Below are 24,917 nucleotides of genomic sequence, written 5' to 3'. Positions count from 1 at the left end.
CATGTCCTTGGATCACCAAAGGACAGTCTCTATAGAGTCTGTTGACCTGGACCTCTTGTCCTAATGGACTAGTTACTAGCACTTCAAAACCCATTTGCACACATGGAAGTGAACTATGCTAGCACTAACATATGAATGAGTTGAACCCGGATCAAACAATACAAATACTTTTTGATCAGAGATAGAGAATGTACCAGCTACCACATCAGAAGTCTCAGCCTCTTCTCGCTGTCTCATTGTGTAGATTCTGGTTGAAGCACTTCCTTGTCTCTCGACCACCTCTGCCTCTTCCTGAACCTCGAGAGCGGGACTCAATAGATCCTCGGCGAGTAGGAGGACTATATCTTGGAGCACTAGTCTTTAGCTATATGGCCCTTGCCTCATGATTAATAAGCATGGCCCAATAACACTCCCATGAATCTTGCCACAAGTCTCACATGTGAACCGAATCAGCAAATCTTTCCACCTCGACCCGGTCCAATAAACTTCTTACTCTTTCCAGAGGTAGCACCTGAACTTTGTTCAACTGATTTTTCTCCCTTGTCTTTTTCTGATTCTCAGCTTTTTCTGATTTTTCTTTCCTTGGGGTTGCTTCTGATTCATCAAGTGCTTGAGACATAAGCCTGAAAAGTTCTTGTGTCGGTTAATCCCACAACTTGCATCCTTATGCTGGGCTTCAAACCCGTCTCAAATCTCTTGCACCTTGCTTTGCTGGTAGTAAGGAGACTCCCCGTATAGTGACTCAGGCGGGAGAACTCCCTCTCATACTCTACCATTGATCGATTTCGTTGTTTTAAGCTAAAAAATTCTTGCGCTTCGATCAACATATGCATCCGATGTATTTACTCTAAACTCTCGATGAAGTCATCCTGTGTCAAGATCGTGGTTCGGGATGGTCTTCCACCAATCATACGCATCCTGAATATTCAAACTTCAGCTCATCCAATTTCTTAAACACTCTGTCCATTCTCTCAAGCCATTGCTCGCCTCTAAAGGGTCCATTAAATTCATACTTCAATAACTTATCGTGGTTGGGGTGGAGCTTGAGCAGCATACCCCAGCCATTTGTTTGAAACATCGCACGACCCACTAACATTCGGTAAAAGGGGCTTCCTTGTGCCTCAACTTCAAGCGATACCCTTCTTCCATAATGCCGAGTAGGGTATCTCCTGAACAAGTAACATATGGAGATTTCCCTCCGTTAGTTCATATTCATGATGTAATGCACTGTATGTAACAATTATGGACATTGAGCAGTTATACTTAACAAAGAAAAGACACAAATTCATAGGTTAAAACATACTTCAAAAACTTGCTCTGATACCACTAAAACATGTCACACCTTACCCTTCTGTAAGGCATAACATGATCCCGTAGAATACCTAATGAACTACCGAACTTCATCTACCGATAACTCATTAAGTACCCTACAAGGGATTTTAAAACAATTTTCTTATTTTTGACAAGTGGTGAGCATTTTCTAGTAAGTACTTAAAACATTTAGTTGAAATTAAAACTAGTTAATATTTTGGTCCATTTTAGTTTTCCACAAATTCTATAAAAATTTTGACAGAGTTTCCTCTGTATTTTGAGAAAACCGTTATTCAAATACCTGTAAAAAGCACTTCTAAAAATTTTCTCAACCACTACTTCAAATTTCACAATCAAACTCAATAAATTTCTCAACATACTAGCAATACATTTCATTAGTGACAACACAATTTATATACATTCTTACAAAATTTACATCAAAAGAAATACAACTAAACTTTATTACAAATTTCATACAAATTTTTGTACAAGCTGCTCAAGATCCATTTTTACATGTCCATACATTTATGTGCAATATATACATCAAAAGAAGTATTTACAATTGGGATATAAATTATACCCGAAAACTTTAAGCTGATGCTCCTCACACCTCCTTCTAGTCTCTAATAGAAGCTATCGCTGAGTACTAGGACTCAGTGGTGCACAATATACTAAAATAATCTTTATGCAAAGCTTAAAGCACATTCATTCAAAAATTTGGCTAAACATGAAAATTAAATACAATCATGCATTGTGAGATTTTACATGTAAACCAAGTTCATTTCAAAGTATCAAAACACATTTCATAAAACCCACAGTTAGATCACGTCATTCGAAACAAATAGAATCTCAATAGCCAGAGGCTAAAGAGAAATCATATCACAAGGCTAGCTAGCTCAAATATATGTATATCCATTCACATCCTCTTCTACTGGCACACCTCAACACTTCTCCAGAGAAGGAATCAAAATTCAAAACTAATTACCCCCACTAGTCGTGCTAGTGAGGTGTTCAAATATGTGGTCATGACACTGTGGTTTCAAAACTTATCTTAACAATTTGCTAAACATTGTCTTTTCAAATATACATAATAACTTTCAACAATTTAGATCAAACATCATAAGAATGCCATAATCCGATATTTCATATTATTCAAAACGATATGCAAAAGATGATTATAAAAGTATATGTTGTGCACAAACCTCAAATGAGTCGTCCCTTAGCCTCGACTCGGTTCCTCGGGTTCCTTCCCGATATTTTTTTCAACTAAAACACACAATTTTACAATGTTTCAATACTAGAACTTAACACAGATCCAAAATAAATTTAGCTTCACAATTACCTAGCTCTAACGTGCTAAATTCGACGTTCTTTAAATTTTGTGTTTCGGGTTACTATTCACTACACTATTCAAGTCAAATAGTTGACTTTCTAAGACTTAATAGGTATGGAAACTCCAACTTCACCCACATACCACATTTTGGTCATTAAACTTGTTGGTTTTGGTCATTTTCTCAAAGCTTAGGTCATTTTGGCAAAATTGCCAATTTTCGGTTTTGGTGCTCCGAAGTTGCACTGTTCCATTGGTCGATCTATTGTTGGAATTTGACAAAACTTCCTTCATAGAAAATGTTCCTTATTGTCTTAAGTGTATTCTCATTTTTGGATCACCTCAATCGGAGTTTTGTAGCTCAAGTTATAGCCAAAATAAATTTCTTGTACTGCTCACGTACCGGTATTTTGGGTCTGGTAGATTTTTGGTCCAACTTTGTTCAGTAATTTGATCAAGTTAAGTTCATAATTTGGTCTAACTTTCTTCATACGAAATGTTCTACTATGTCTTAGGTTTCTATCGATTCAAGAATCACCTAAATCCGAGTTTCCTAGAGAGAGTTATAGCCCTTCAAACATTACTGCTCAAATAGAATTCTGCAGAATCGCAGGTTTGGAAACTCAACTTTGCTCAATAATTTGAATGGGTTAATGGCCTAATTTGGGTTGGTGTTCTTCATGAAAGTTTTAGGTCTATATCATATCTAAGTGCTGGTAAAATTTCAGGTCAATTTGACCTACCTAGCTCGAATTATGACCAAATGAACAGTTACTGTTCATTTGGTCAGTTTGGTGCAGTGGCAGCCTGCTCTCATTTCACTTTGGTCAATTGGTTCACCAAGTTTTAGTTAGTTTTTGGCCATGGTTCCTTAATGAAAATTGTGCTATTTTATGTCTATTTTCATCTCCAATTGGTGGCATATCAATTGGGCTTATAAAATTTGAGTTTTGGTCCTTCAAAGTGGGTTTGGTCATGCTGCCAGCAGCATGACCATTAAACCTACGAATTTGGTTTTCATTCCAACAATTCCCACACATTCATTTGGTCATAATTGACCATTATTTCACTTCACAATAGGTCAAAGATATCATTTGCTCATTTCTCACATTTTTGGTTCACAAACCCTAATATTCAAAACCCTAACTCATCCATCTTACTCACTTGTTGAATTCTAATTGCATTTTTAGTACTCATACCCTCACTTACACTTAACCACTTCATTATTTGTATCAAAATTACCCATTTCAACATTAGTTTGCTGCTGGCCAAAATTCCTAGGGTTATAGATAGGCATGATTTTGCATGTTTTCATGTATTTCTAGCCACTTTCATCTTACTTCTATACTTATAATTCAATCAAAATTAAGGAAGAGAGCTTACCTCAATTGGAGCTTTCCAACTTCTTGATTCTTCAAGGTTTTTAAAATTTTTCTCTTCCCAATCTTCTTAACAAGACTCAACTACAAGTTTTAATTAAGAAACTTATAAATTTTATGGCTCAAATCTTGGGTTTAAGAAGCTTTTAGTGAGCTTCAATGGAGGAGGTTAAGGAAATGAGAGAAATGAGAGAGGAAATGAGGTTGAAATTGGGAGAAGAAATCATTTTTTTTTCTTTTCTTTTTGTTATTATATGTCTTAGGAAGACCATAATTCTAATTAAATAAAATTTTAATTAAATTACTTATGGCATCATGCATGTGTCATCACCTTTGACTTTTCCATCTTCTTCTTTTTTTTTCTATTTATTTTTTTTTCTATTAGTTTTTTAATTTAATTATCGATTCCGAAATTTTCTTTTCTCCAATTTTATTTGTGATTAGGTCGAGTCGGTCAATTGACCAAATTGCCCTTTCATCTCGGTTTGCAAATAATTTCATTTTTCTTACATAATTATTTGATCTTTTCGTAATTTTCTCTTTTCCACTGTGTTCATAATGGTCCTAAGGACCGCAGCGTCACCTTTTACAGTTCGAAATTTGAGTTTAAAATGACTCATCGCTGTGACTCTCGGCTCGTTTAACTTCTTATGTTTTGTTTTTCTTGTTTATACTTAACTAATTGAACATTACTAATTATTTGTGTTTATAGTTTATCTAGTTGTCTTAAGTGTGGTTCTAATCCCCTTAATTGTCCGGACCGACACCGGTCACCGGAACAGTGAAATCTACCAGGCTATGCAAACGGGGGTGTTATACATAGTGCAACCGACCTTTTGTCTGGTCATTAATTAGTAATTATACTAAGCATTTGATTAATTAAGAGTACCTAATATTTACATTAAAATCTATTTTTCACTTAATAATTCCAATATTCCATCATTAGTGAAGGGCATATTTAATGATTAAAGGCATTGATGACAACTTATATTAATTAATATATTACGTCGGTTAGCATTTTTCCATGTGTGAAAGGAAGCTCATTGCATAATAAAGAACCATATCCTCATCAATAAAATTAAATTAATGATAATTAGTCAAATATTAACTTAAATGCAATGCTTTCGTTTACTTTTTATTTTTTATATTGAGGGGCAAAGTTCCTCAAATTCCATATCAAATCGAATATGGAGTATGCGTATATGTGGGTTATATAGAAATAAAGACTCTATTAAAATTATCATAATTTTAACAACAATCCATTCTCATCACTAACTCGTATATACATGTGTTAAAAAAATTAAAGAATAAACTTATAAAATAAGAACACCCTTTTTTTCATATTCAAAAAAATTTTCTTTTATTTAATTTAATTTTTTAAAAGGAATAGAACACCCTTTTTTTCATATTCAAAAAAATTTTCTTTTATTTAATTTAATTTTTTAAAAGGAATGTTGGGATAGTAATAAATGGATTAGAGGCCATGGATTTTTTTTTCCTATTATCAAATTTATTTTAAGGACACCATATATAATTGTTGTCTCATTGCCAATCTCTAATTTTGTCTTAAAAATCATGATGATTTTGTGGCTGATTGGGGAGGAATATATTTTAGTTGCATCCACAAAGAGAACAAATTTAGTATTTTAGTTCTCCATACATTTATACTGATTTGCATATGCATGAATGCAGGTAACCATATGCCACACAAAGGATAACTTTCAATAGGGAGAAGAAGATGACTGGTCCTTATCAAGTTGGCTTGGCAGGGGGACAAGCTAATGGGTCTGCTTTGTCATCTTTATACCCTGACCCATTGGCCCAACCATGGGGGCCAATTTTCTTCACCCACCACATATTTTTTCTCAATATCTTCAACTAATCAGCTCAACATCCCTCCCTATATAAAGCCCTGGAAGTTCCAGGAGCCTTTCAAGCCACAACTCAATTTAATTCTACTACTTCCTGATCAAAATTCAGTTACTCTTCTTACCCTCTAATTACAGTTCTATAGTAAAGCTTGAACATGGCAGCAAGCGCATTCTCAATGAGGAGCATGAAGTTAAGGTCATGGCAGAGGTGTTCAAAGCAAATTAGAGAGCAAAGAACAAGGCTTTACATCATATGGAGATGTACTGTGATGCTTCTTTGTTGGCATGAGTAGCCATAGCCCTGCCCTTTTGTTGATGGGTCAAGCATCAGACAAGGCAATGGAGGGTTGATCAAGTCACTAACTTTATCACTGGAATGGAAAGCCTAGATGCTGAAATTGAAGGGTGGATAATTGTATAGATGAATAATAAGGCAGAGCAGAGTTCCTTTTAAGAGTCGCTTGATGTGCTTACACAAGGTAGAGAAGTTAGGTTTAGAAGCAGAGAATGTACTGTTTATGTGTGAAATACATGTAATATAGAAAACAAATCTGATGGATAATTTTTCCATTTTTTGCTCCACTCTGTAAACAGACCTCTTGCAACTTTTTTTGACGTTTCTTCAAGCTTAAATCATCATGAACTTGCAATCTACAAGCTTTTGACACTATTAACAAGTATAGAATTCCTTATCCTACTTCCAAGAATTCGAGTTGACTACCACAAGGGGAACTGTGGGATTCAGTTCTTGAATGATGCAGATTTATAGATGTTCAACTGTTGATGGGTAGTAACAACGTACGAAATTGGACTGGTTCATTGACCAGTTGGGATGATTTTTTTTTTCAAATTTTTTTTTAAAGCTGCTAGACAAAATAAAAACTGAGCTACATAAAATATCTGGGGATGAGTTCCAGGGCTCCAGGCTTCCAGCTTATTTCATTGCACTTTGCAGGCAGAGTAGGCGCATGAGAAATTGAGAAAATGCAGTTCAAATCGAAGCCTTATTTGACAATTCACAGAAGAAAAAGAGAGCCTGCAAGCCTGTAACCTTAAGTATTGATCTTTAATGTTTTCCAACCTAGATAAGAAGAAAAAAAAAATCTCTCTGGCATGTATCCAAGAACTTCAATTATCTGTCCGGAGAAGAAAGAGAAAGGAAAAGAATTGAACAAAATTAACTTGGGATGATAACGAGTCTCTGAATTGATGAATATCAGAGTCAGAAGTGTTGAGAAAACAAGGCTTCAAGTATTCGAGTTCACCATATATCCCCTTAGAGAGATGGGTTGGAATTTGAGCTAAGAGTGGTTGACATTCAAAAAAATCCTTTGTTCACAGAGAGGAATTATATACTTGTCTTCCACAAAAGACAGGAAAAAGATATATATGCATATATACACACACGTGGTTTACTTGCTTTCTTTTATTTTGGAATTTACTTTCTTCGAAAATAGAGCAATGAGACTCTGGGATGAACTTCATTTTTATTATTTTATTTTATTTTCTACATTGGATTCTCATATTTTGTGCTTCATTTTGAAAAATCTGAACCTTTTTTAACTTTGCGGCTTGCCAAAGGGGCATTTGGTGTGTGAACTTTTGTCTGCGAAAAACGAAAAAGGAAAGCTAATTACCTATGATAAATTGCAATCGCTAGGGAAAAAGAAGCATTACAGTGCTAATATGGCTGATTCTCATGGAGGTTCTGTATTGCTTTCTGTGTCTTATTCTTTTTAAGTCTGCAATTAGGCAACCAGGAGCACATAGGTGAAAGTGGCAGACAATGAAATGGGCATCTAACCGCCCCTATTGTGGCCATTAGGCTGTGCAGTACCGATTTGGCGTCTGTCTAAGACCTAAAAAGTAAAAACCAAATCTTCTATTCGGTTAATCTGATTATAATGTAGGTTTCAACTCCTAAATAATTTTGTAAAAAGTCATATTTAAATTACTATTTAAACTCTGAATATTATAGACTATATTAATATAATTATAATTAAGAAAATAAAAAGATTTAATATATTTTAATTAAAATTATTTTTTAAATGTAGAGATATGAAAAATATATATAGTTATATAAAAAAATAAATAATATACCTAAAAAATTAATAAACCCACTTTGAAAAGTCCAAGTGTTTATTCCAATTACCATGCTAAGAGCATCAGGCCTCATGCCCACATCGTTTTGCCATGCCAAGAGCCAACCATGGGACATGTCAAGATCACTAGATGAATTGATTGGCATATTTATATGATCAGTCAATTTAACAAAATCGAAAAATAGAGATTAGCAAATATAAAAACTCCAACAATAATTATTAACCTATACAATGCTAAATCAAAATCTCCAACACAACCAAATATGGAACCCATTTAGAAATTATTCTTTCTATATCCATTATTTATAGAACACCTAAGATTCACATTTCTGTGTCATTTTCAAAGAATTCCCACCCATCATCCAACAGCTCCTTGCGATTATTCCTCTCCTCTTCATGTTGGCTCTCGGGTGACTGCGTATCAATGGAGGATGCCAGACTTCTCCCTTTAGGGCTGTTAAATATCTTCCCTTGCTCAGGAATCAGTCCATCAGATGCCACGCTTTTAATAGATGAGCCAGATGAGGCTAAGATACAACTTGTTTGGCTAGAGGTAATAGATTTGCTCAACAGAACACCCTCATCAAATCTCTCTTTCAGCAGTCTTACGTCCTGACAAATAACAGATATTTCTCCTCTGCAAGAAAAACGAAAAGAAAGATAATTCATATAGGTGTTGAAAACCAAAAAAAAAAAAACTCATTTCCGCCATCTGCCCAAGATTCCTCAACTCACACGTACTAGACAGATTAGCAAGCAAGAAACTGAATTTGCAAAGGCAACCTCGGTGAATATTGAACAGTGACTTCTAGCTTAATACAAGAAGAAACTAAACTGCAAGAAAGAGCATATAAAGGCACTAAAAAGCTTATTATATGAAATAGATCTACGATAAAGGTAGACTGAGCCATGCTCAATTTCAATCCTTTGTGTATTGGATCTAATTCCAATGATTATAAGCAGGCAAGTAACTGCCAATAATCTGCCAGAACAACAAGGATTTTGCAAACCACTGCTCTACTGAAGGTTCCACTTGAGTTGCAAGATTAAAAAAAAAAAAAAAAAAACTTACAATTGGACCAATCCAAATAACCAGGTAAAATAGTTCATCATAAATAAAAGAACAATACAATACAATTTAATTAATAACACGTTAGGACAAGACTTACTGTAATATATCAACGACCCGACCACGGTCCATCAGAAACTCCCGTAGCTGCAGCAAAGCAAAATTAGAAGGATTAGTCACAACTTATTATCATTCTTTTACCTGGTTGAGACCTTAAACTGCAGCAACTCTTGTTACCCTAAAATTTTCCTCTGCCTCCTCCTGGAGGAACTTGGACTCCTGGACCACCTTCTCCATGATGGCTTCTTGTTCAGCATAAGCATTTCGTGCAGATTCTTCTTTTTCCAGCTTCTGCTTCTCAGCAGTTCTCCTTAGCTCCTCTGCTGCAGCTAGTCGTACTTCCAGGGTTTGATGCATCTGTGTAAATGTAGACTATTACCATATAAAGGCATTTCTTGTATGGATCACAAGAGGAAAACATGCACATGTATACACACACACACACACACACATTAAATTTGATGTAGTACAGTTTGGGAAGAGAGGGAGAGAATTTGTAGAGAGAACTTACTATTCATCAGTCTTCAGTGCATACAATTACAATCCAAGAACACAACTTATATTCTGTTTTGGCTTCGGTAACCAATTAACAAAGAGTCTGTTTGGCATTATTGTTAGAACTGCTGTTGAGAAAACGAATTTCTTAAATATATTAGTTTTTGTGTATTAAAATTAATTTTACATGTTTTAGTCTACGCTAAAATAACAAAACTTTTTTTTTTTTTTTCAACATGTAAAATGGTTCTTTTTTCTTAAAAAAAAACTTTGTTGACCTTGAAACTCAATGCCAAATGGGGCCAAAGAAAACTAACTCCAACTATTAGCTTACATGATAAGCATCTCCTCACCAATCCTCTAATCCCAGGGACATTACATTACCCTTCTCTGTAGAACACCCTTGTCCACAAGGATGAACCCAACCTTTTCATTAGAAACTTTCCTCTAATTTAGCTAAAAAAATCCCTTAAAACTAATGGAGAATATTCCTCAATTGGTTCCATTTCACCGACCCAAAATTGCAACCGGAAGAGTATCCTTACAAACTTGCAATTCAAATGTGCTGACCTTAACATTCTCGCAAACAACTACTGTACACAAAATCTTTTTACCCGGAAATTGTTCTTCTTGCTCTGCCTTCTTACTATTTCCCACTGATCTTCTATGAGCAGTAGAAAAGAACAACACTCCAGCACACAATAACAGCCACCTAACTCAAATTCAGAGTCAGAAAAAATCAAAATCACAATCTTTCTCCTTCTTAAAATTTTCCCACCAAGAACAAAATCTCGTTAAACATTTTACTTTGATAGAGAACAAAAAACTTAAACAAATTTGCTCCCATCTTCATTGATTTTTTCCCCCCATCCAAAATTAACCTATTAACAAAAGCCACTCCCAAGTAACCAAGTAAATTTAATTGGTAGAGTAGGTGAGAGATATTTACCCTTCGAAATGTATATTGACAGATCAATTTGACTTGTTTGCCAAGAATCAAAACACTTTGAGGAAAGATATTCATCTTGAATGGACGAACAGTTTAGATCATCATTGAGATCAGAATCTTGATCTTCTTCTTCAAGATTAGCCATTTCCCCAAGATTGTATCGTTCACAAATGGTTGGTGCTGATTCCCATTCATCATCTTTTTGCAATTAATCAGTTAGTGATTTGAGTTCTCTTAGAAAATCCTAAATTTCTTCCATGTTTTGTTTCATAGAAGTTCTCCATGAAGAAAATGTTTTGACTTTCTAACAATTCCACCATACATCATTGATTCTTCTTGTAAGTATTGCCCTTTAATCCTTCACCAATTTCTTGTAAAAAATTTTGAAAATTGCATTCAGAAGACTGCAATTGCTCTCCAAGAATTTGGAAATTTGGGTCTTCTGCCATGGATTCTTCAATTAAAGCTGTAATTGGGCAGGGATAGGTTCATGACAGCCACAGAGAATACAAAAGAAAGAAAGAAGAGGAAGAAGAAGAAAACAAACTTTACAAGAAAGATAAAGAAGAAACAAAAAAGGGGAAACATTGATCTCATGTCTACTGCTTTAATACCAAACGTTATGATCCAGTCAAAACAAAAAGAGGGAAGGAAGGAGGACAAGGGATGAGAGAGATTGAGAGGAAACGGGGGTACGGGAAGAAGGGGAAGGAAATAGGGAGATTGAGAGGGAGAGCAAGAGGGAGAGAATTTAGAGAGAACTAGTTATTCATTAATCTTCTATGAATGCAATTACAACCCAAGAACTCTACTTATATTCTGTTTTGGCTTTGGTAACCAATTAACAAAGAAAATTAACTCCACAAATATTAGCCATTTAGCCCACATGATAAGCATCTCCTCACCAATGCTCTAATTCCAGGGACATTACAACAATTTGATGCAAACTCACGTCTCCAAACACATTAATCTAATTACATCAAAAGCCACTTGATTATAAGGAATATGGAATACCTCATCAAGAATTGCCAGAGCTTTATCTCTTTCATCCGACAAGCTGATCAGCCGAGCCTGCAGCTCCCTCGCTTCAGTGGATAGAATGGCCTTCTCACCATAAACTTCCCCTGCATGCTGCAAAAGCAATGATAAAGGCCCAAAATTTTTTATACTCTCATAAAAACCACTATATCTATATAATATCAATGTCCAGTGGTTAAACACTATGCAACCATTCTACCATGTCATTTGCCTCCTTTGCATGTTTCAGCATTTGTTTAAGTTCCTCCACCTTGGCTTGAATGTCCAGGCCTGCACTAGCAGCTTCCTCTTTGGCTAGCTCTGCAATTTTCTCCTGAAGTTCAACTTGTCTCATCATGTTCATAATTGATTCCATTGCTAAAAACAAAGTTTTCTGCATCATCAATCAACAAAGCACCCACTATTTGTTATTGATAGGGAACATATAATAAAAAAAGGAACATCTCTTTGTTCATGCATCATCTTGCACAGATGGAATGAAGTTATCTAAATCATAGATCTATAGGTTTAGTACAATTCACCATTGAATATGACAAATGACTTGATGCAAACAAAATGAATTGTACCACTGGAATTGCAAGTCAAGTCACGCTTTAATTACTTCCAGATTAACGCAATAGATCAGTCATTACACAGATAGATCAGTCATTACGCAATAGATCAGTCATTAATGCAATAGATCAGTCATTACACAGTGATCAATCTAAACTAGACTATAATACCTTGTTGTTTTTAGCGGCTTCAACAATATCCTCCAGAAAATCGATTTTGATCTCTTGATTGGACTCCGAGATCTTACTGCCACCAGAAGTGGCAGAAAGTTCTGATTGAAGATCATCTTCAGCAGCACCTAGCGTCTCCTCAATCACTGAATTTCGCACTTCCAAACCAGTGCCTTCTAAACATGACTCCACTTGAGGGCCTTTTTCACTAAGAGGCCTACCCAAATTACCAGCTGAAGAGCCATCAAAATCCTTCCACTCGCTATGATGCCGACCATTTTCCTGTGACAAACTAATTGGCATGATTTGGGAAGTTTGCTCATGCCCAGCTTGGATGCTAAAGTCTTTACATTTACCCAATGATGAAGCTGGCACCACAGTTTCAGTACCTGATTGATGGAGATCAGTATTTTCATCACATGACAGAGCAGTTGAAGTGACTTTGGAAGTTTGACATGTGGTAGAATGGACATTTTCGTCTTGATGTTCAGACCTAATCAACAATATTAATTCCTCTCCTTCAATATTCAAGTCAGACTGAACATTGTCTTCTTGATGTTGAGACCTCACCAACAACATGGATTCCTCACTTCCAACATTTCCTTGAATCCGATTACCATTAATTTCTGGGAAATGATTGGTGTCAACATTTTTGTCGCAATATAACAAATTAGGTGGATTCGGTGCCTTTTCTTGATAAGTCGAATCAGAATAATGTGTGGCACTTGTAAGATCAGTTTTACAGACAACTTCTTTGGCTATTGATTTTGATTCCAAAGAAGAGGCCACAATTCTTCCCATATTTTTTTGTTCCTCATTTTCAGCTGCATGTCACAAGTCAATATAGTCAATGCATAAAGCTAGAAATCATTAAATTGCATGCATATAATACATACGATATAAAATGCCATTCTCATAACCTACACAGAAAAAAAAAAGGATTAAGCACAAATTGAAAAAAAAAAATTGTTATGATATTAATTTGAATGATATAAGTAGCATATCATCCCAAAAGGACTTAATTTATCTTCAGTTTTACCTCTTCTATCTGATAGCCCACTTGGACTGCAGTCCCTATGGAGGGGCCTGTCAACCATGGACTGTTGTGTAAGAAAAGGAAGAACCTCTGAAAGAACGACTTCAGCAGCTCCACTAACATCTTTGGGGTGCTCAATAGCAACAGCCTTTAGAATGCGTGAGTCAACCTATGCACATTGGAACCAAAAGAGATGGTTTGCTCAGAAATAAGAACTGCAAGCAAAGAGCTTAAACTTCACAAGACAGGTAACAGTCATAGATTTAATTTATTTGACTGCATCTTCAAATCTTACCACACACAAAAAAAGTGGGTGTTGTGGGGGTGTTGGTTAATCACCCAAAAGGTTCAAAACCTTTTCCTAATTTGCAAATAAAGCCAGTAATCTAAAGAATAATAATAATTTTTAGTCTATGCTTTAGTTATTAGTGGCAATTACAGCTCAAGTTACTCAAACTACCAGATTACAGGTAAATCAATTCACAAAAGGAAAAATTAAGAACCCGTATTTCTAAATATTCTCATACATAAATAAATATTCACAAGACAGGTAACAGTCATAGATTTAATTTATTTGACCGCATCTTCAAATCTTACCACACACAAAAAAAAAAAAGGGAGGGAGGGGGAGGGGGGGGGGGGGTGTGGGGGTGTTGGTTAATCACCCAAAAGGTTCAAAACCTTTTCCTAATTTGCAAATAAAGCCAGTAATGTAAAGAATAATAATAATTTTTAGTCTATGCTTTAGTTATTAGTTGCAATTACAGCTCAAGTTACTCAAACTACAAAATTACAGGTAAATCAAATCACAAAAGGAAAAATTAAGAACTCGTATTTCTAAATATTCTCATATATATATATATATATATGATTACTGAGCTAAAATGAAAAACAATTTCCCATGGACGAGGTAGACCCTTGTTTGCAGCAGATACCTCTAAAGAAGATTGTAACACTATCTATCAAAGAGGGAAGAGGAGGAGGAAGGGGAGGGGAGGGGGAGGGGTGTGGAGGAATAAACAGGAATTATTTGTTTCAGGAACTTCATTGACTATCAGCATTTATTGGTTATTTGAATTGCATATATTCATCAGTTTGCATTCTGCACAATGAAATCAACAGTAGAAATTTCTCATTCTATGGTTGATAACTTCAATATTATTAATTCTCATTACAATAACATGCCAAGTAATCTTAAAGGTAAGACGGACACCTGTGGAAACAGCTCCATCAAGGTTCGATAAACTGCTTTGAAACCCATATTGCAGTAATCTGCAATTAAAAAAGAAAAGAATTCAACATCCTGTGAAGTAGGCAATTAAAGTCTTCTAAAAAATAAACCAATCACTCAAAATCTTACAACCGAATAAATTAAAAATACTAATTTTATAGACAATTCTCAAAAGTCAGAATACCATAATGCTCTGCTTCATTGCTAGAAAGATAGCGCAAAGTAAAATTAACAAAATAATCTCGAATTTTAGGTTTCGCACACTCGAAACCGAGATCAATTTCATAACAAAAAATATATAAAAAAAAAAATTGGATATATTTTTTTTTTCTTTGTAAACTTTTCTCGGAATCAAACGGAGGGATTAGAGACATTAGCACTTACCTAACGTGCTAAAGGGAGAGACGATAGTATGTGAGAAGTCGAAACTAAACCGTAGAATAATTACCAGAGAGGGGGAGACGATGTTACTTGGTATTTGTAGTGTTCGTTTCTCGGGAAAATAAGTCGGCTGACAGGAGGATGTCTGAGCAACTAATAATCGTAACAATGGGACAACGAGGGCAATTAAGTAAAATTGGTGTTTATCTATCTACTATTATTTGTTTATTTTCGTGTCAATCACTTAATTTTAATGTTAAAATTATATCATTCAATTTTAATTAAAAAAATTCAATTTGACCTAGTATAATAAATTTTTAATTATTAAAATAAAATTATCATTTTACTCTCTATCTATATAATATTTAAATTTTTTTAATATATTTTATTATTCAAGGAAACCAGAAAAATTAATTAAAAGAAATTTGGGCTAAACTTAGAGGGATTTGGACCCATTTGAAAGCCTAGAAAAGTCTACGGATTAAAAGGAATTTTTTACTTTAGAAAACAGTAAAATGGAGGAAGAAAGAGAAAACACGCCACCGAATCTTTCTAGTGTCGTTTCCGGCAATTCCAATATCCAAACGACGAGCTTCTGGTGGTGTTGGATTCCTCTTGCTACAAGCTTTTAAATGCAACTTCTCATGCTTAATTTGGTAGTGTTTTTGGGGAAAGAGAGGAGAGAGAAACCTACAGCTTTTAGCTTAGATCCCAATCAACTAGCAATTGTTTTGGACGATTGAATTCCGTGATTTTCATTCGTCTGTTGTAAAGTGATAAGTGTATAATTTATTAATTTTATTCTCATCATATTTATTGCTTTTAGTGTGTTTTTACGTTTAATTCAGTTGGTTAAGTATAGTTATCTATTAGGCATATGTTTAGAGAGTTGTTGAAATAATTATGTTAAATGGAGAATTTTAACTCTTGGTATATTTTTCAGGGTTTTGGTGAAGTCCCAGAGCATAGAAGTGTGGAAGAAAGCTTGGAAAGGGTCGAAGGATTGAGAAGCGTTGTTGATACAAAGTACACGGGTCGAGTAAGCACAACTAGAGACCCGTGTAACATTCTGCCAGAAGGAATCCAGAGAACCGAGGAAGAAACAAAGTACACGGGCCGTGTAATTTGACCAGTGTAAATCCTGGAGACTCGTGTAACTCTCTGTGCCAATGCAAGACAAACCCACTCAGCTCCAGTAAGTTACACGGCCCTGGGCCTTGTAGTGATACACGGGCCATGTATCCGTCGACGGTCAGTTTCCTGATTTTGCTCCAGTTGCAGTTTTTGACAGGGACTCTAAAAACCTAACCTTAGTCCATTTATTATAAATAGAAGAGATAGCAGTTGACTCAAGAGATCGAATTCAGATGCCTCTAAGACGATTCAACAGCCTCTCCATTCTTCTTTTTAGATTTCTTCTTTATTTTTATTTCTGTAAGCCATGAATATGAGTGGCTAAGTTTTTATTTTAGTTCAAGGGATTCAAGTTCTTTTGCTTAATTTGTGAGACTAGGTTCTTAATTTAATTTATGTCTTTTTGAATATCTATTATTTTCTGATTTATTTGTCTTTGATCTATTGAATGATTTGCTAAAAATGCCTATTAGTTGATTGTTTGATGAGATCAATTGCTAGTTCATCTTCATAATCCGTAATTGTTATGTAAGATTGAACATGAGTAGCAATTAGATTTTATTAATTATGATCACAGTTTTCGATAATAACCTACGGAAATAATAAGGTGGATTAAATGATTTATGCTTCATAAATTATTGTTCAGCTTAACTACTACCTTTTTTTAAAGCAGTTATTAATTTAGTGAGGATTATTTAATACCAACTCAGTTAATAATTAGAGTCAATAAGGGTGCTGAGTTCGAATTGATGAGTATAAGGAAGTCAGGGGTTTACTTCACTGTTTGGTAAATCTACGTTAAGTATTCAATAAGAGAAAATTGTATTTCTTTTGTCTATGATTAAATCAATGCATTGGAATGAGAATTACCTTGGACTGAAGTTTGTTTAAATTGAGATTTTCATATTTAGTTCTTGAATTCTTGATTTCTTTTGATTTTGTATTACAAAACCTCCCCCAATCTTTATTTCTTTCATTTTCCATTACAGAAGTACACAGAATTTAATAATTCAGTCTCTAGGGTTCGACCTGGATTTACTACTTACTACAGAAAATATTTCATAATTAGTAATTTTAATTAATTTAATTTCTGGTAGATTCAACACCCATCAAGAATTTTGGCACCGTTGCGAGGGACTGAAATTTATTGAATTTCGTGTTTTTGGTGTTAGATATTCTGTTATTAATTTTGTTTGTAAAGTGTTGCTATTTTTAGGTTTTTGAAAAAAAAAATTTACGGTGTTACTATTCATTTTGAATTTTGGTTGAATTTGGAGGGCAGTCTATACCTATTTTGAAGGAAACGACGCTTTGATCAAGACTAATAAATCCTTAAGATTTTTTTGGCTCCACCCTCTTAAGGCCAAATTCTATCGTTTTCTAGGGTTTTGAGGCATTTTTCTGTTTTTACTTTGATTTCTTTTTGTTTATGACAAGAACTTATCAATCTGGTGAGTTGATCTTTGATCCATAAGTAGAAAAAATAGTTAAACAGTTGAGAAAATCAGCTAAGCAGGCTAAGCAAATTCCAAGTATATCTAAAGGAGTCCAATCTCCAAGGGAGTTAAGTTCGGATTCAGATTCAGAGTCAAGTTCTAAAAATGAGACCATGGCTGCTAGGACTTTGAAAGAGTTGACTGCTTCTAATCTAAACCAACAGCCTTTGTGTATTCAATACCCTGCTTTAAATGTTGCTTTTGATTTGAAATCTGGACTAATCCATTTGTTGCCTAAGTTTCATGGTCCTGTAGGTAAGGATCCACATAAGCATTTAAAAGAATTTCATGTTGTGTGTTCTAGCATGAAACCTCAAGGAGTTTCAGAGGATCAAATCAAGCTTTGAGCTTTTCCCTTCTCACTGGAAGGCGCAGCTAAAGATTGGTTGTATTACCTTCCTTCCAGATCTGTCAACTCATGGAATGGGATGAAGCAGATATTTTTGGAGGGGTATTTTCCTGCTTCCCGTGCTGCCAACATAAGAAAAGAAATTTGTGGCATCCGGCAGTACAATGGAGAGAGTTTGTATGAGTATTAGGAGAGATTTAAGAAACTGTGTGCAAGCTGTCCCCATCATCAAATAAGTGAGTAGTTCTTGATTTAGTATTTCTATAAAGGACTTTTACCAATGGACCGCAATATGATAGATACTGCTAGTGGATGAGTTTTGGTTGACAAGACACCATATGAAGCAAGAAGGCTGATTGCTAACATGGCAGCAAACTCTCAACTGTTTGGAATGAGAATGGATCACACACCTAAGAAGGTTAATGAGGTAAGTACATCTAACCTTGAGAAACATATTTCTGATTTAACTTCTTTGGTGAGGCAATTGGCTGTAGGGAAAATGCAAACTATTAAGGTATGTGGGATTTGTTTGGTTTCGGGTTATGCTACTGACATGTGTCCTGCATTACAAGAGGATGCAACATGTTAATGCAGTAGGAAATTATGGACAGCCACAACACAGGTATGATTCCTTTTCTAATACTTATAATCCAAGATGGCGAGATCATCCTAATATGAGTTATGGGAATCAACCTGTAATACCCCTATTTGCATAGCCTGGTATATTTCACTATTCCGGTGATTGGTGTCGGTCCGGATAATTAAGGGGATTAGAACCACATCTAACACACTTAGAGAAGCTCTGAACACAAATAATTAGTAATTGTCAATTAGTTAAGTAAATAAGAAAAACAGAACATGAGAAGTTAAATGAGCCGAGAGTCACAGCGATGGGTGACCTTTTCGGGAACGACTGCGAGATCGATTTAAACTCAAATTTCGAATAGTAAAATATGACACCGCGGTCCTTAGGACTATTACGAACACAGTGAAAAAGAGAAAATCATGAAAAAGAATTGTTAAACCAGTCAAATAATTAGGTCAAGGATCCAAAAGAAATATTAAATAATTTACAAACCGGATCGAATTGGAGAGGGACAATTTGGTCAATTGATCCCTAGAGCTAACTCCTGACCTGACTGTCAAATAAAATTGGAGAAAAGAAAATTTCGGAATCGGGAATTAAATTAAAGAACTAATGGAAAAATAAATGAAAAAAAAAGGAAGAAAAAAAAAAGTGAAAAAGTTATTACATCATGCATGACATCATTGAAAATTTGAAAATTTCATTGGATAATTGTGGATTAAAGTAGATTAAAAATACAAAAAAGAAAAGAAAAAAAAAATAAAGCAAAAGTCTTCTTCTTCATCTTCTTGTTGTCTCACTCTCTCTCACCCTCTCCCTCTCAAAATCCTCCATGAAAGCTCATTTTTTAGCTTGAAGAAAACCTAATCCCAGCCATAGAACTTACAAGCTCCTTAATTAAACCTTGTTTGGGCAACTAGAAAGGAAGATTGATCAAGAAATTTTGAAAGAAAAGTGAAGGATTGGGTGGTTGAATTTCAAAAAGAAAGGTTTGTAAGCCAAACTTTGTAGTTCTAGTTTAATTATGGTGTTTATAGTTGAATAAACTTAGAAATTATGAAAAATGGAAAAGAAAAAAATTGTTGGAGGACTATATGTGAATTTCGGCCAGCCTATGTAGGAGAATGATTTGCATGAGTTTGATTGAATTAAACATGTTAAAAAGCTTGAATGAGTTGAGAAAGTATGTTTATATGCTTTGAATTAGTAAAATGCAACAAAATTAGTGAGTTAGGGTTTTAGACCTAGGGTTTTGGGAGATAAAATTTTGAGAATTAGTCAAATGGTGTGTTTGACCTTATTTGAGTTGAAAAATGGTCATGTATGACCAATGTGGTATGTTGGAAGTGTTGGAATCAAATGGAAATTGGGATTGGTTATGGACAATCTGCAGGCAACAGGACCAAGGTCCATTTCAGGGACCAAAACTGAAAATTTACCAACCCAATTGGTATGAGGCTAATTGGGAATGAAACTAAGCACAAAATGGCACATTTTTCATTTAGGAATCATGCCCAGAAATGTCACACCTTACCTCTCTGTAAGGCATAACATGATCCCGTAAAATATTTAATGAACTACCGAACTTCACCTACCGATAACTCATTAAGTACCCTACAAGGGATTTTAAAACGATTTTCTTACATTTTGGAAGTGGTGAGCATTTTTGGTAGGAATTAAAACCATTTATTCAAAGTTTAAATACTAGTGAATTTTTTTTTTCCATTTAAATTTTGCAGTAAATTCTATAAAAATTTTGACAGAGTTTCCTCTGTATTTTGAGAAAACCGTTCTTCAAATACCTGTAAAAAGCACTTCTAACAATTTTTCTCAACCACTACTTCGGTTTCACAATCAACTCAATCAATTTCACAATCATTTCCTTAAATTTCTCAAGTTCAAAATTCAATAGTCCTCAAGGTACAGTCAATCAATTTCATACATTCATATTTCTTTAAAGATAAACAATTTATGTATACATCATACAAAAATTTACATTAAGAAAATCCAAACTAAAGTTTATTACAAATTTTATCTGATTTTGTACAATTGCTCAAACCCATCTTCACATGTCCATACATTTCATGCATTACATACATCAAAATAAATATTTACGATCGAGGTATAAATTATACCCGATAGCTTCAAAGCGAACGATCCTTAATCCTCGTGACTCGATCTTTGCTCCTCTAGTCTCTGTATCTGCGATGATATAGAAGCTATCACGAGTACTAGGACTCAGTGGTGCACAACATACTAAAATAATCTTTATGCAAAACTTAAATCACATTTATTCAAAAATTTGACTAAACATGAGCATTAAACACAAAAACATAAATTATGAGATTTTAATGCAAATCAGGTTCATTTCAAAGTATCAAAACACATTTCATAAAACCCACAGTTAGATCATGCCATTCGAAACGAATAGAATCTCAATAGCCAGAGGCTAAAGAGAAATCATATCACAAGGCTAGCTAGCTCAAATATATGGATATCCATTCACATCCTCTTCTCTGGCACACCTCAACACTTCTCGGAGAAGGAATCAAAATTGAAACTAATTACCCCCACTAGTCATGCTAGTGAGGTGTTCAAATATATGGTCATGACAACTGGTTTCAAAACTTATCTTAACAATTTGCTAAACATTTTCATTTCAAATATACACAATAACTTTCAACAATTTAAGTCAAAACATCATAAATAATGTCACAAATAAATTTTCAACAATTCGAAGCAAATGTAAAATACATATTTCATTCACTTTATCAATAAACTTTAAAACATGGTGATGTTGTGCACAGACCTCAAGCGAGTCGCCTCTTAGCCTCGACTCGATTCCTCGGGTTCCTTCCCGATATTCTTTTCAACTGAAACACACAATTTTACAATGTTTCAGTACTAGAACTTAACACAAATCCAAAATAAATTTAACTTCACATTTACTTAGTTCTAACGTGTTAAATTCGACGTTCTCGAAATTTTTGTGTTTCGGGTTACTATTCACTGCACTATTCAAGTCAAATAGTTGACTTTCTAAGGCTTAATAGGTATGGGAACTCCAACTTCACCCACATACCACATTTTGATCATTAAACTTGTTGGTTTTGGTTATTTTCTCAAAGCTTAGGTCATTTTGGCAAAATTGCCAATTTTCGGTTTTGGTGCTCCGAAGTTGCACTGTTCCATTGGTCGATCTACTGTTGGAATTTGATAAAACTTCCTTCATAAAAAATGTTCCTTATTGTCTTAAGTGTATTCTCATTTTTGGATCACCTCAATCGGAGTTTTTTAGCTCAAGTTATAGCCAAAATAAGTTTACTGTTCACGTGCACTATTCATACTGGTATTTTGGGTCTGGCAGATTTTTGGTCCAACTTTGTTCACTAATTTGATCAAGTTAAGTTCATAATTTGGTCTAACTTTCTTCATACGAAATGTTCTACTATGTCTTAGGTTTCCATCAATTCAAGAATCACCTAAATCCGAGTTTCCTAGAGAGAGTTATAGCCCTTCAAACATTACTGCTCAATAATTTGAATGGGTTAATGGCCTAATTTGGGTTGGTGTTCTTCATGAAAGTTTTAGGTCTATATCATATTTAATTGCTGGTAAAATTTCAGGTCATTTTGACTTTCCTAACTCGAGTTATGACCAAATGAACAGTTACTGTTCATTTGGACAGTTTGGTGCAGTGGCAGCCTGCTCTCATTTCACTTTGGTCAATTTGTTCACCAAGTTTTAGTCAGCTTTTGGCCATGGTTCCTTAATGAAAATTGTGTTATTTTATGTCTATTTTCATCTCCAATTGGTGGCATATCAATTGGGCTTGTACAATTTGAGTTTTGGTCCTTCAAAGTGGGTTTGGTCATCTTTGCGGCATGACCATTGGACCTACGAATTTGGTTTTCATTTTCACAATTTCCACACATCTCTTTTGGTCATTATTGACCATTTTTCATCTCATAATAGACTAAAGTCATCATTTAATCATTTCTCCAAAATTTGCCTCAAAACCCTAGGCCTCCAAACCCTAATCTTACTAATTTTTGCATTTGCTTGAATTCTAATTGTATATGTGATACTCATCCATTCATTTACACTTAACAACTTTATTGTTTGCATCAAAACATCTATTTCAAACATAACCCTAGCTGTCCAATTTCATACATAGTTCCTCAATAATTGTTTTTCTTTTTATATTTTCCATGCAATTCACACTTATTCAACCTCATATCCATTCATAATACTTAATTTAAAAGAGAAAATGGACTTACCTAAATTTGTGAATTTCCACTTCTTCAATCCTTCAATTTTCCTTATCTTTTTTTTTTTTTTCCAATCTTCAAATCAAAGCTCAAGGGAAAATTTTTTCTTAAGGGAGTTGTGAAATTAATGGAGGTTTTTAGGGTTGTGAGAGCTTAACACAAGCTTTCATGGTGGAGGAAGAAAATGAGAGAGATGAGAGAAAGAGAGGAATCGGCAATAAGGAGAAAGAAAGAAGCAAAATGAATTTCTTTTTGTTTTTTTATGTTATTTATCTCTTAAATTAGCCATTTGACTTGGTCAATTATTGGGCAAAATTAATTTTTTTTTCTATTTATTTTTTTCTATTAGTTCTTTAATTTAATTCTCGATTCCGAAATTTTCTTTTCTCTGATTTTATTTGACAGTTAGGTCAGGAGTCAGCTCTCGGGGTCAATTGACCAAATTGCCCCTCGCCGGTTCATCCCGGTTTGCAAATAATTCCATATTTCTTCCGGCTCCCTGACCTAATTATTTGACTGGCTTAACAGTTCTTTTTCATGATTTTCTCTTTTCCACTGTGTCCATAAGGGTCTTAAGGACCGCAGCGTCACTTTTTACGGTTCGAAATTTGAGTTTAAAATGACTTCGCAGTCATTCCCGAGGAGGTCACTCATCGCTGTGACTCTCGGCTCATTTAACTTCTTCTATTCTGTTTTTCTTATTTATAGTTAACTAATTAAACATTACTAATTATTTGTGTTTATGGCTTCTCAAGTTGTCTTAAGTGTGGTTCTAATCCCCTTAATTGTCCGGACCGACACCAGCCACCGGAACAGTGAAATCTACTAGGCTATATAAACGGGGTGTTACAATTCTCCCCCCCTTAAATAAATTTCGTCCCGAAATTTTACCTAGTACTAATCTTTGAATAGCTGTGGGTGCTGTCTCCTCATGTCCTCTTCTCGTTCCCAAGTAGCCTCCTGGCCCGAATGATGGTTCCACAACACTTTTACCAATGGTATCTACTTGTTCCGTAGCTGCTTCACCTCATAAGCCAGAATCTCTATGGGTTCTTCTTCATATGTGAGGTCTGGATTCACTTCAATTTCCTCTACTGGTAATACATGAGATGGGTCTGATCGGTACCTCCTCAACATAGACACATGGAAGACATTATGTATTTTTTCCAACTCTGGAGGTAGTGCCAACCGATATGCCAAAGGACCCACTTTTTCCAGAACCTCATATGGCCCAATGAAACGAGGACTCAGTTTCCCCTTTCTGCCGAATCTCATAATTCTCTTCCAAGGAGAAACTTTGAGGAAAACTTTCTCACCCACTGCATACTCAATATCCCTTCTCTTCAGATCAATGTAGGACTTTTGACGGTCTGATGCAGCTTTAAGTCGATCTCTAATCACCCTAATTTTCTCTTCAGTCTGTTGAACAATTTCGGGTCCGATCATCTTTCTTTCACCCACGTCATCCCAACACAACGGGGTTCTACATTTTCTTCCATACAAAGCTTCATATGGAGGCATTCCAATGCTTGATTAGTAGCTGTTGTTGTAAGCAAACTCAATCAAAGGCAAGTGTGTATCCCAACTGCCCTCAAACTCAATCACACAAGCCCGTAGCATGTCCTCCAAGATCTGAATTACCCTCTCAGATTGGCCATGCATGCGTGGGTGGAATGCGATCGAAGTTCAATCTAGTTCCTAGGGCTCTCTGAAGACTGCCCCATAATCTAGAAGTGAACCTAGGATCTCTGTCTGACACAATGGACACTGGCACTCCATGCAGTCTCACAATCTCATCGATGTATACCTTGGCCAATCTTTCCAAACTATAATCCATCCGGACTGGCAGAAAATGAGCAGACTTAGTTAGTCTGTCGACAATGACCCATACTGCATCATGACTCTTCTGTGTCCTCGAAAGTCCCATCACAAAATCCATCATTATTCTTTCCCATTTCCATTCGGGCACTGGTAGTGGATGTAACAACCCAGTGGGTACTTGATGCTCTGCCTTTACTTGTTGACAAGTTAGGCATTTGGATACAAACTCTGCCACATCTCTTTTCATACCCATCCACCAGTAATGCTCCTTTAGCCCTCTATACAT

At 35.1% G+C, this 24,917-nt stretch overlaps 2 protein-coding genes and 1 non-coding gene across 3 annotated transcripts; 1 reads left to right on the top strand and 2 right to left on the bottom strand.

Moving 5' to 3' along the window:
• Nucleotides 1-5,926: 5,926 nt before the first annotated feature.
• Nucleotides 5,927-6,482, top strand: LOC110665494 (small polypeptide DEVIL 14). The gene has a single exon (XM_021825652.2). It carries the CDS (start codon nucleotides 6,047-6,049, stop codon nucleotides 6,182-6,184), a length of 138 nt encoding a protein of 45 aa, XP_021681344.1. The 5' UTR covers nucleotides 5,927-6,046; the 3' UTR covers nucleotides 6,185-6,482.
• A 1,621-nt stretch (nucleotides 6,483-8,103) lies between these two features.
• Nucleotides 8,104-15,124, bottom strand: LOC110665493 (uncharacterized). The gene is made up of 9 exons (XM_021825651.2): nucleotides 14,978-15,124; nucleotides 14,576-14,634; nucleotides 13,366-13,531; nucleotides 12,327-13,150; nucleotides 11,804-11,977; nucleotides 11,581-11,697; nucleotides 9,300-9,479; nucleotides 9,163-9,209; nucleotides 8,104-8,630 (listed from the first exon to the last, which is right to left on the bottom strand). Exons 2-9 carry the CDS (start codon nucleotides 14,621-14,623, stop codon nucleotides 8,315-8,317), a joined length of 1,872 nt encoding a protein of 623 aa, XP_021681343.2. The 5' UTR covers nucleotides 14,624-14,634; nucleotides 14,978-15,124; the 3' UTR covers nucleotides 8,104-8,314.
• A 2,956-nt stretch (nucleotides 15,125-18,080) lies between these two features.
• LOC131178097 (small nucleolar RNA R71) lies at nucleotides 18,081-18,187 on the bottom strand. The gene has a single exon (XR_009147230.1). It is a non-coding gene; the product is annotated as a small nucleolar RNA R71 (small nucleolar RNA).
• Nucleotides 18,188-24,917: the final 6,730 nt, after the last annotated feature.

This window comes from Hevea brasiliensis, chromosome 2 (assembly GCF_030052815.1).
Source record: "Hevea brasiliensis isolate MT/VB/25A 57/8 chromosome 2, ASM3005281v1, whole genome shotgun sequence".
NCBI classification, from domain to species: domain Eukaryota; kingdom Viridiplantae; phylum Streptophyta; class Magnoliopsida; order Malpighiales; family Euphorbiaceae; genus Hevea; species Hevea brasiliensis.
Note: the sequence above shows the minus strand (reverse complement) of the source record. Positions and strands in the feature narration are given on the sequence as shown.

Bases quoted from the DNA above. Each gene is read 5' to 3' on its own strand.
- LOC110665494 (XM_021825652.2), top strand. From the start codon at position 6,047: ATGGCAGCAAGCGCATTCTCAATGAGGAGCATGAAGTTAAGGTCATGG.
- LOC110665493 (XM_021825651.2), bottom strand. From the start codon at position 14,623: ATGGGTTTCAAAGCAGTTTATCGAACCTTGATGGAGCTGTTTCCACAG. The intron at 11,978-12,326 runs GTATTATAGTCT...TTGATGATGCAG, and splicing joins AAGCCGCTAAAAACAACAAG to AAAACTTTGTTTTTAGCAAT. The intron at 11,698-11,803 runs GTAGAATGGTTG...TTGCTTTTGCAG, and splicing joins CAAAGGAGGCAAATGACATG to CATGCAGGGGAAGTTTATGG.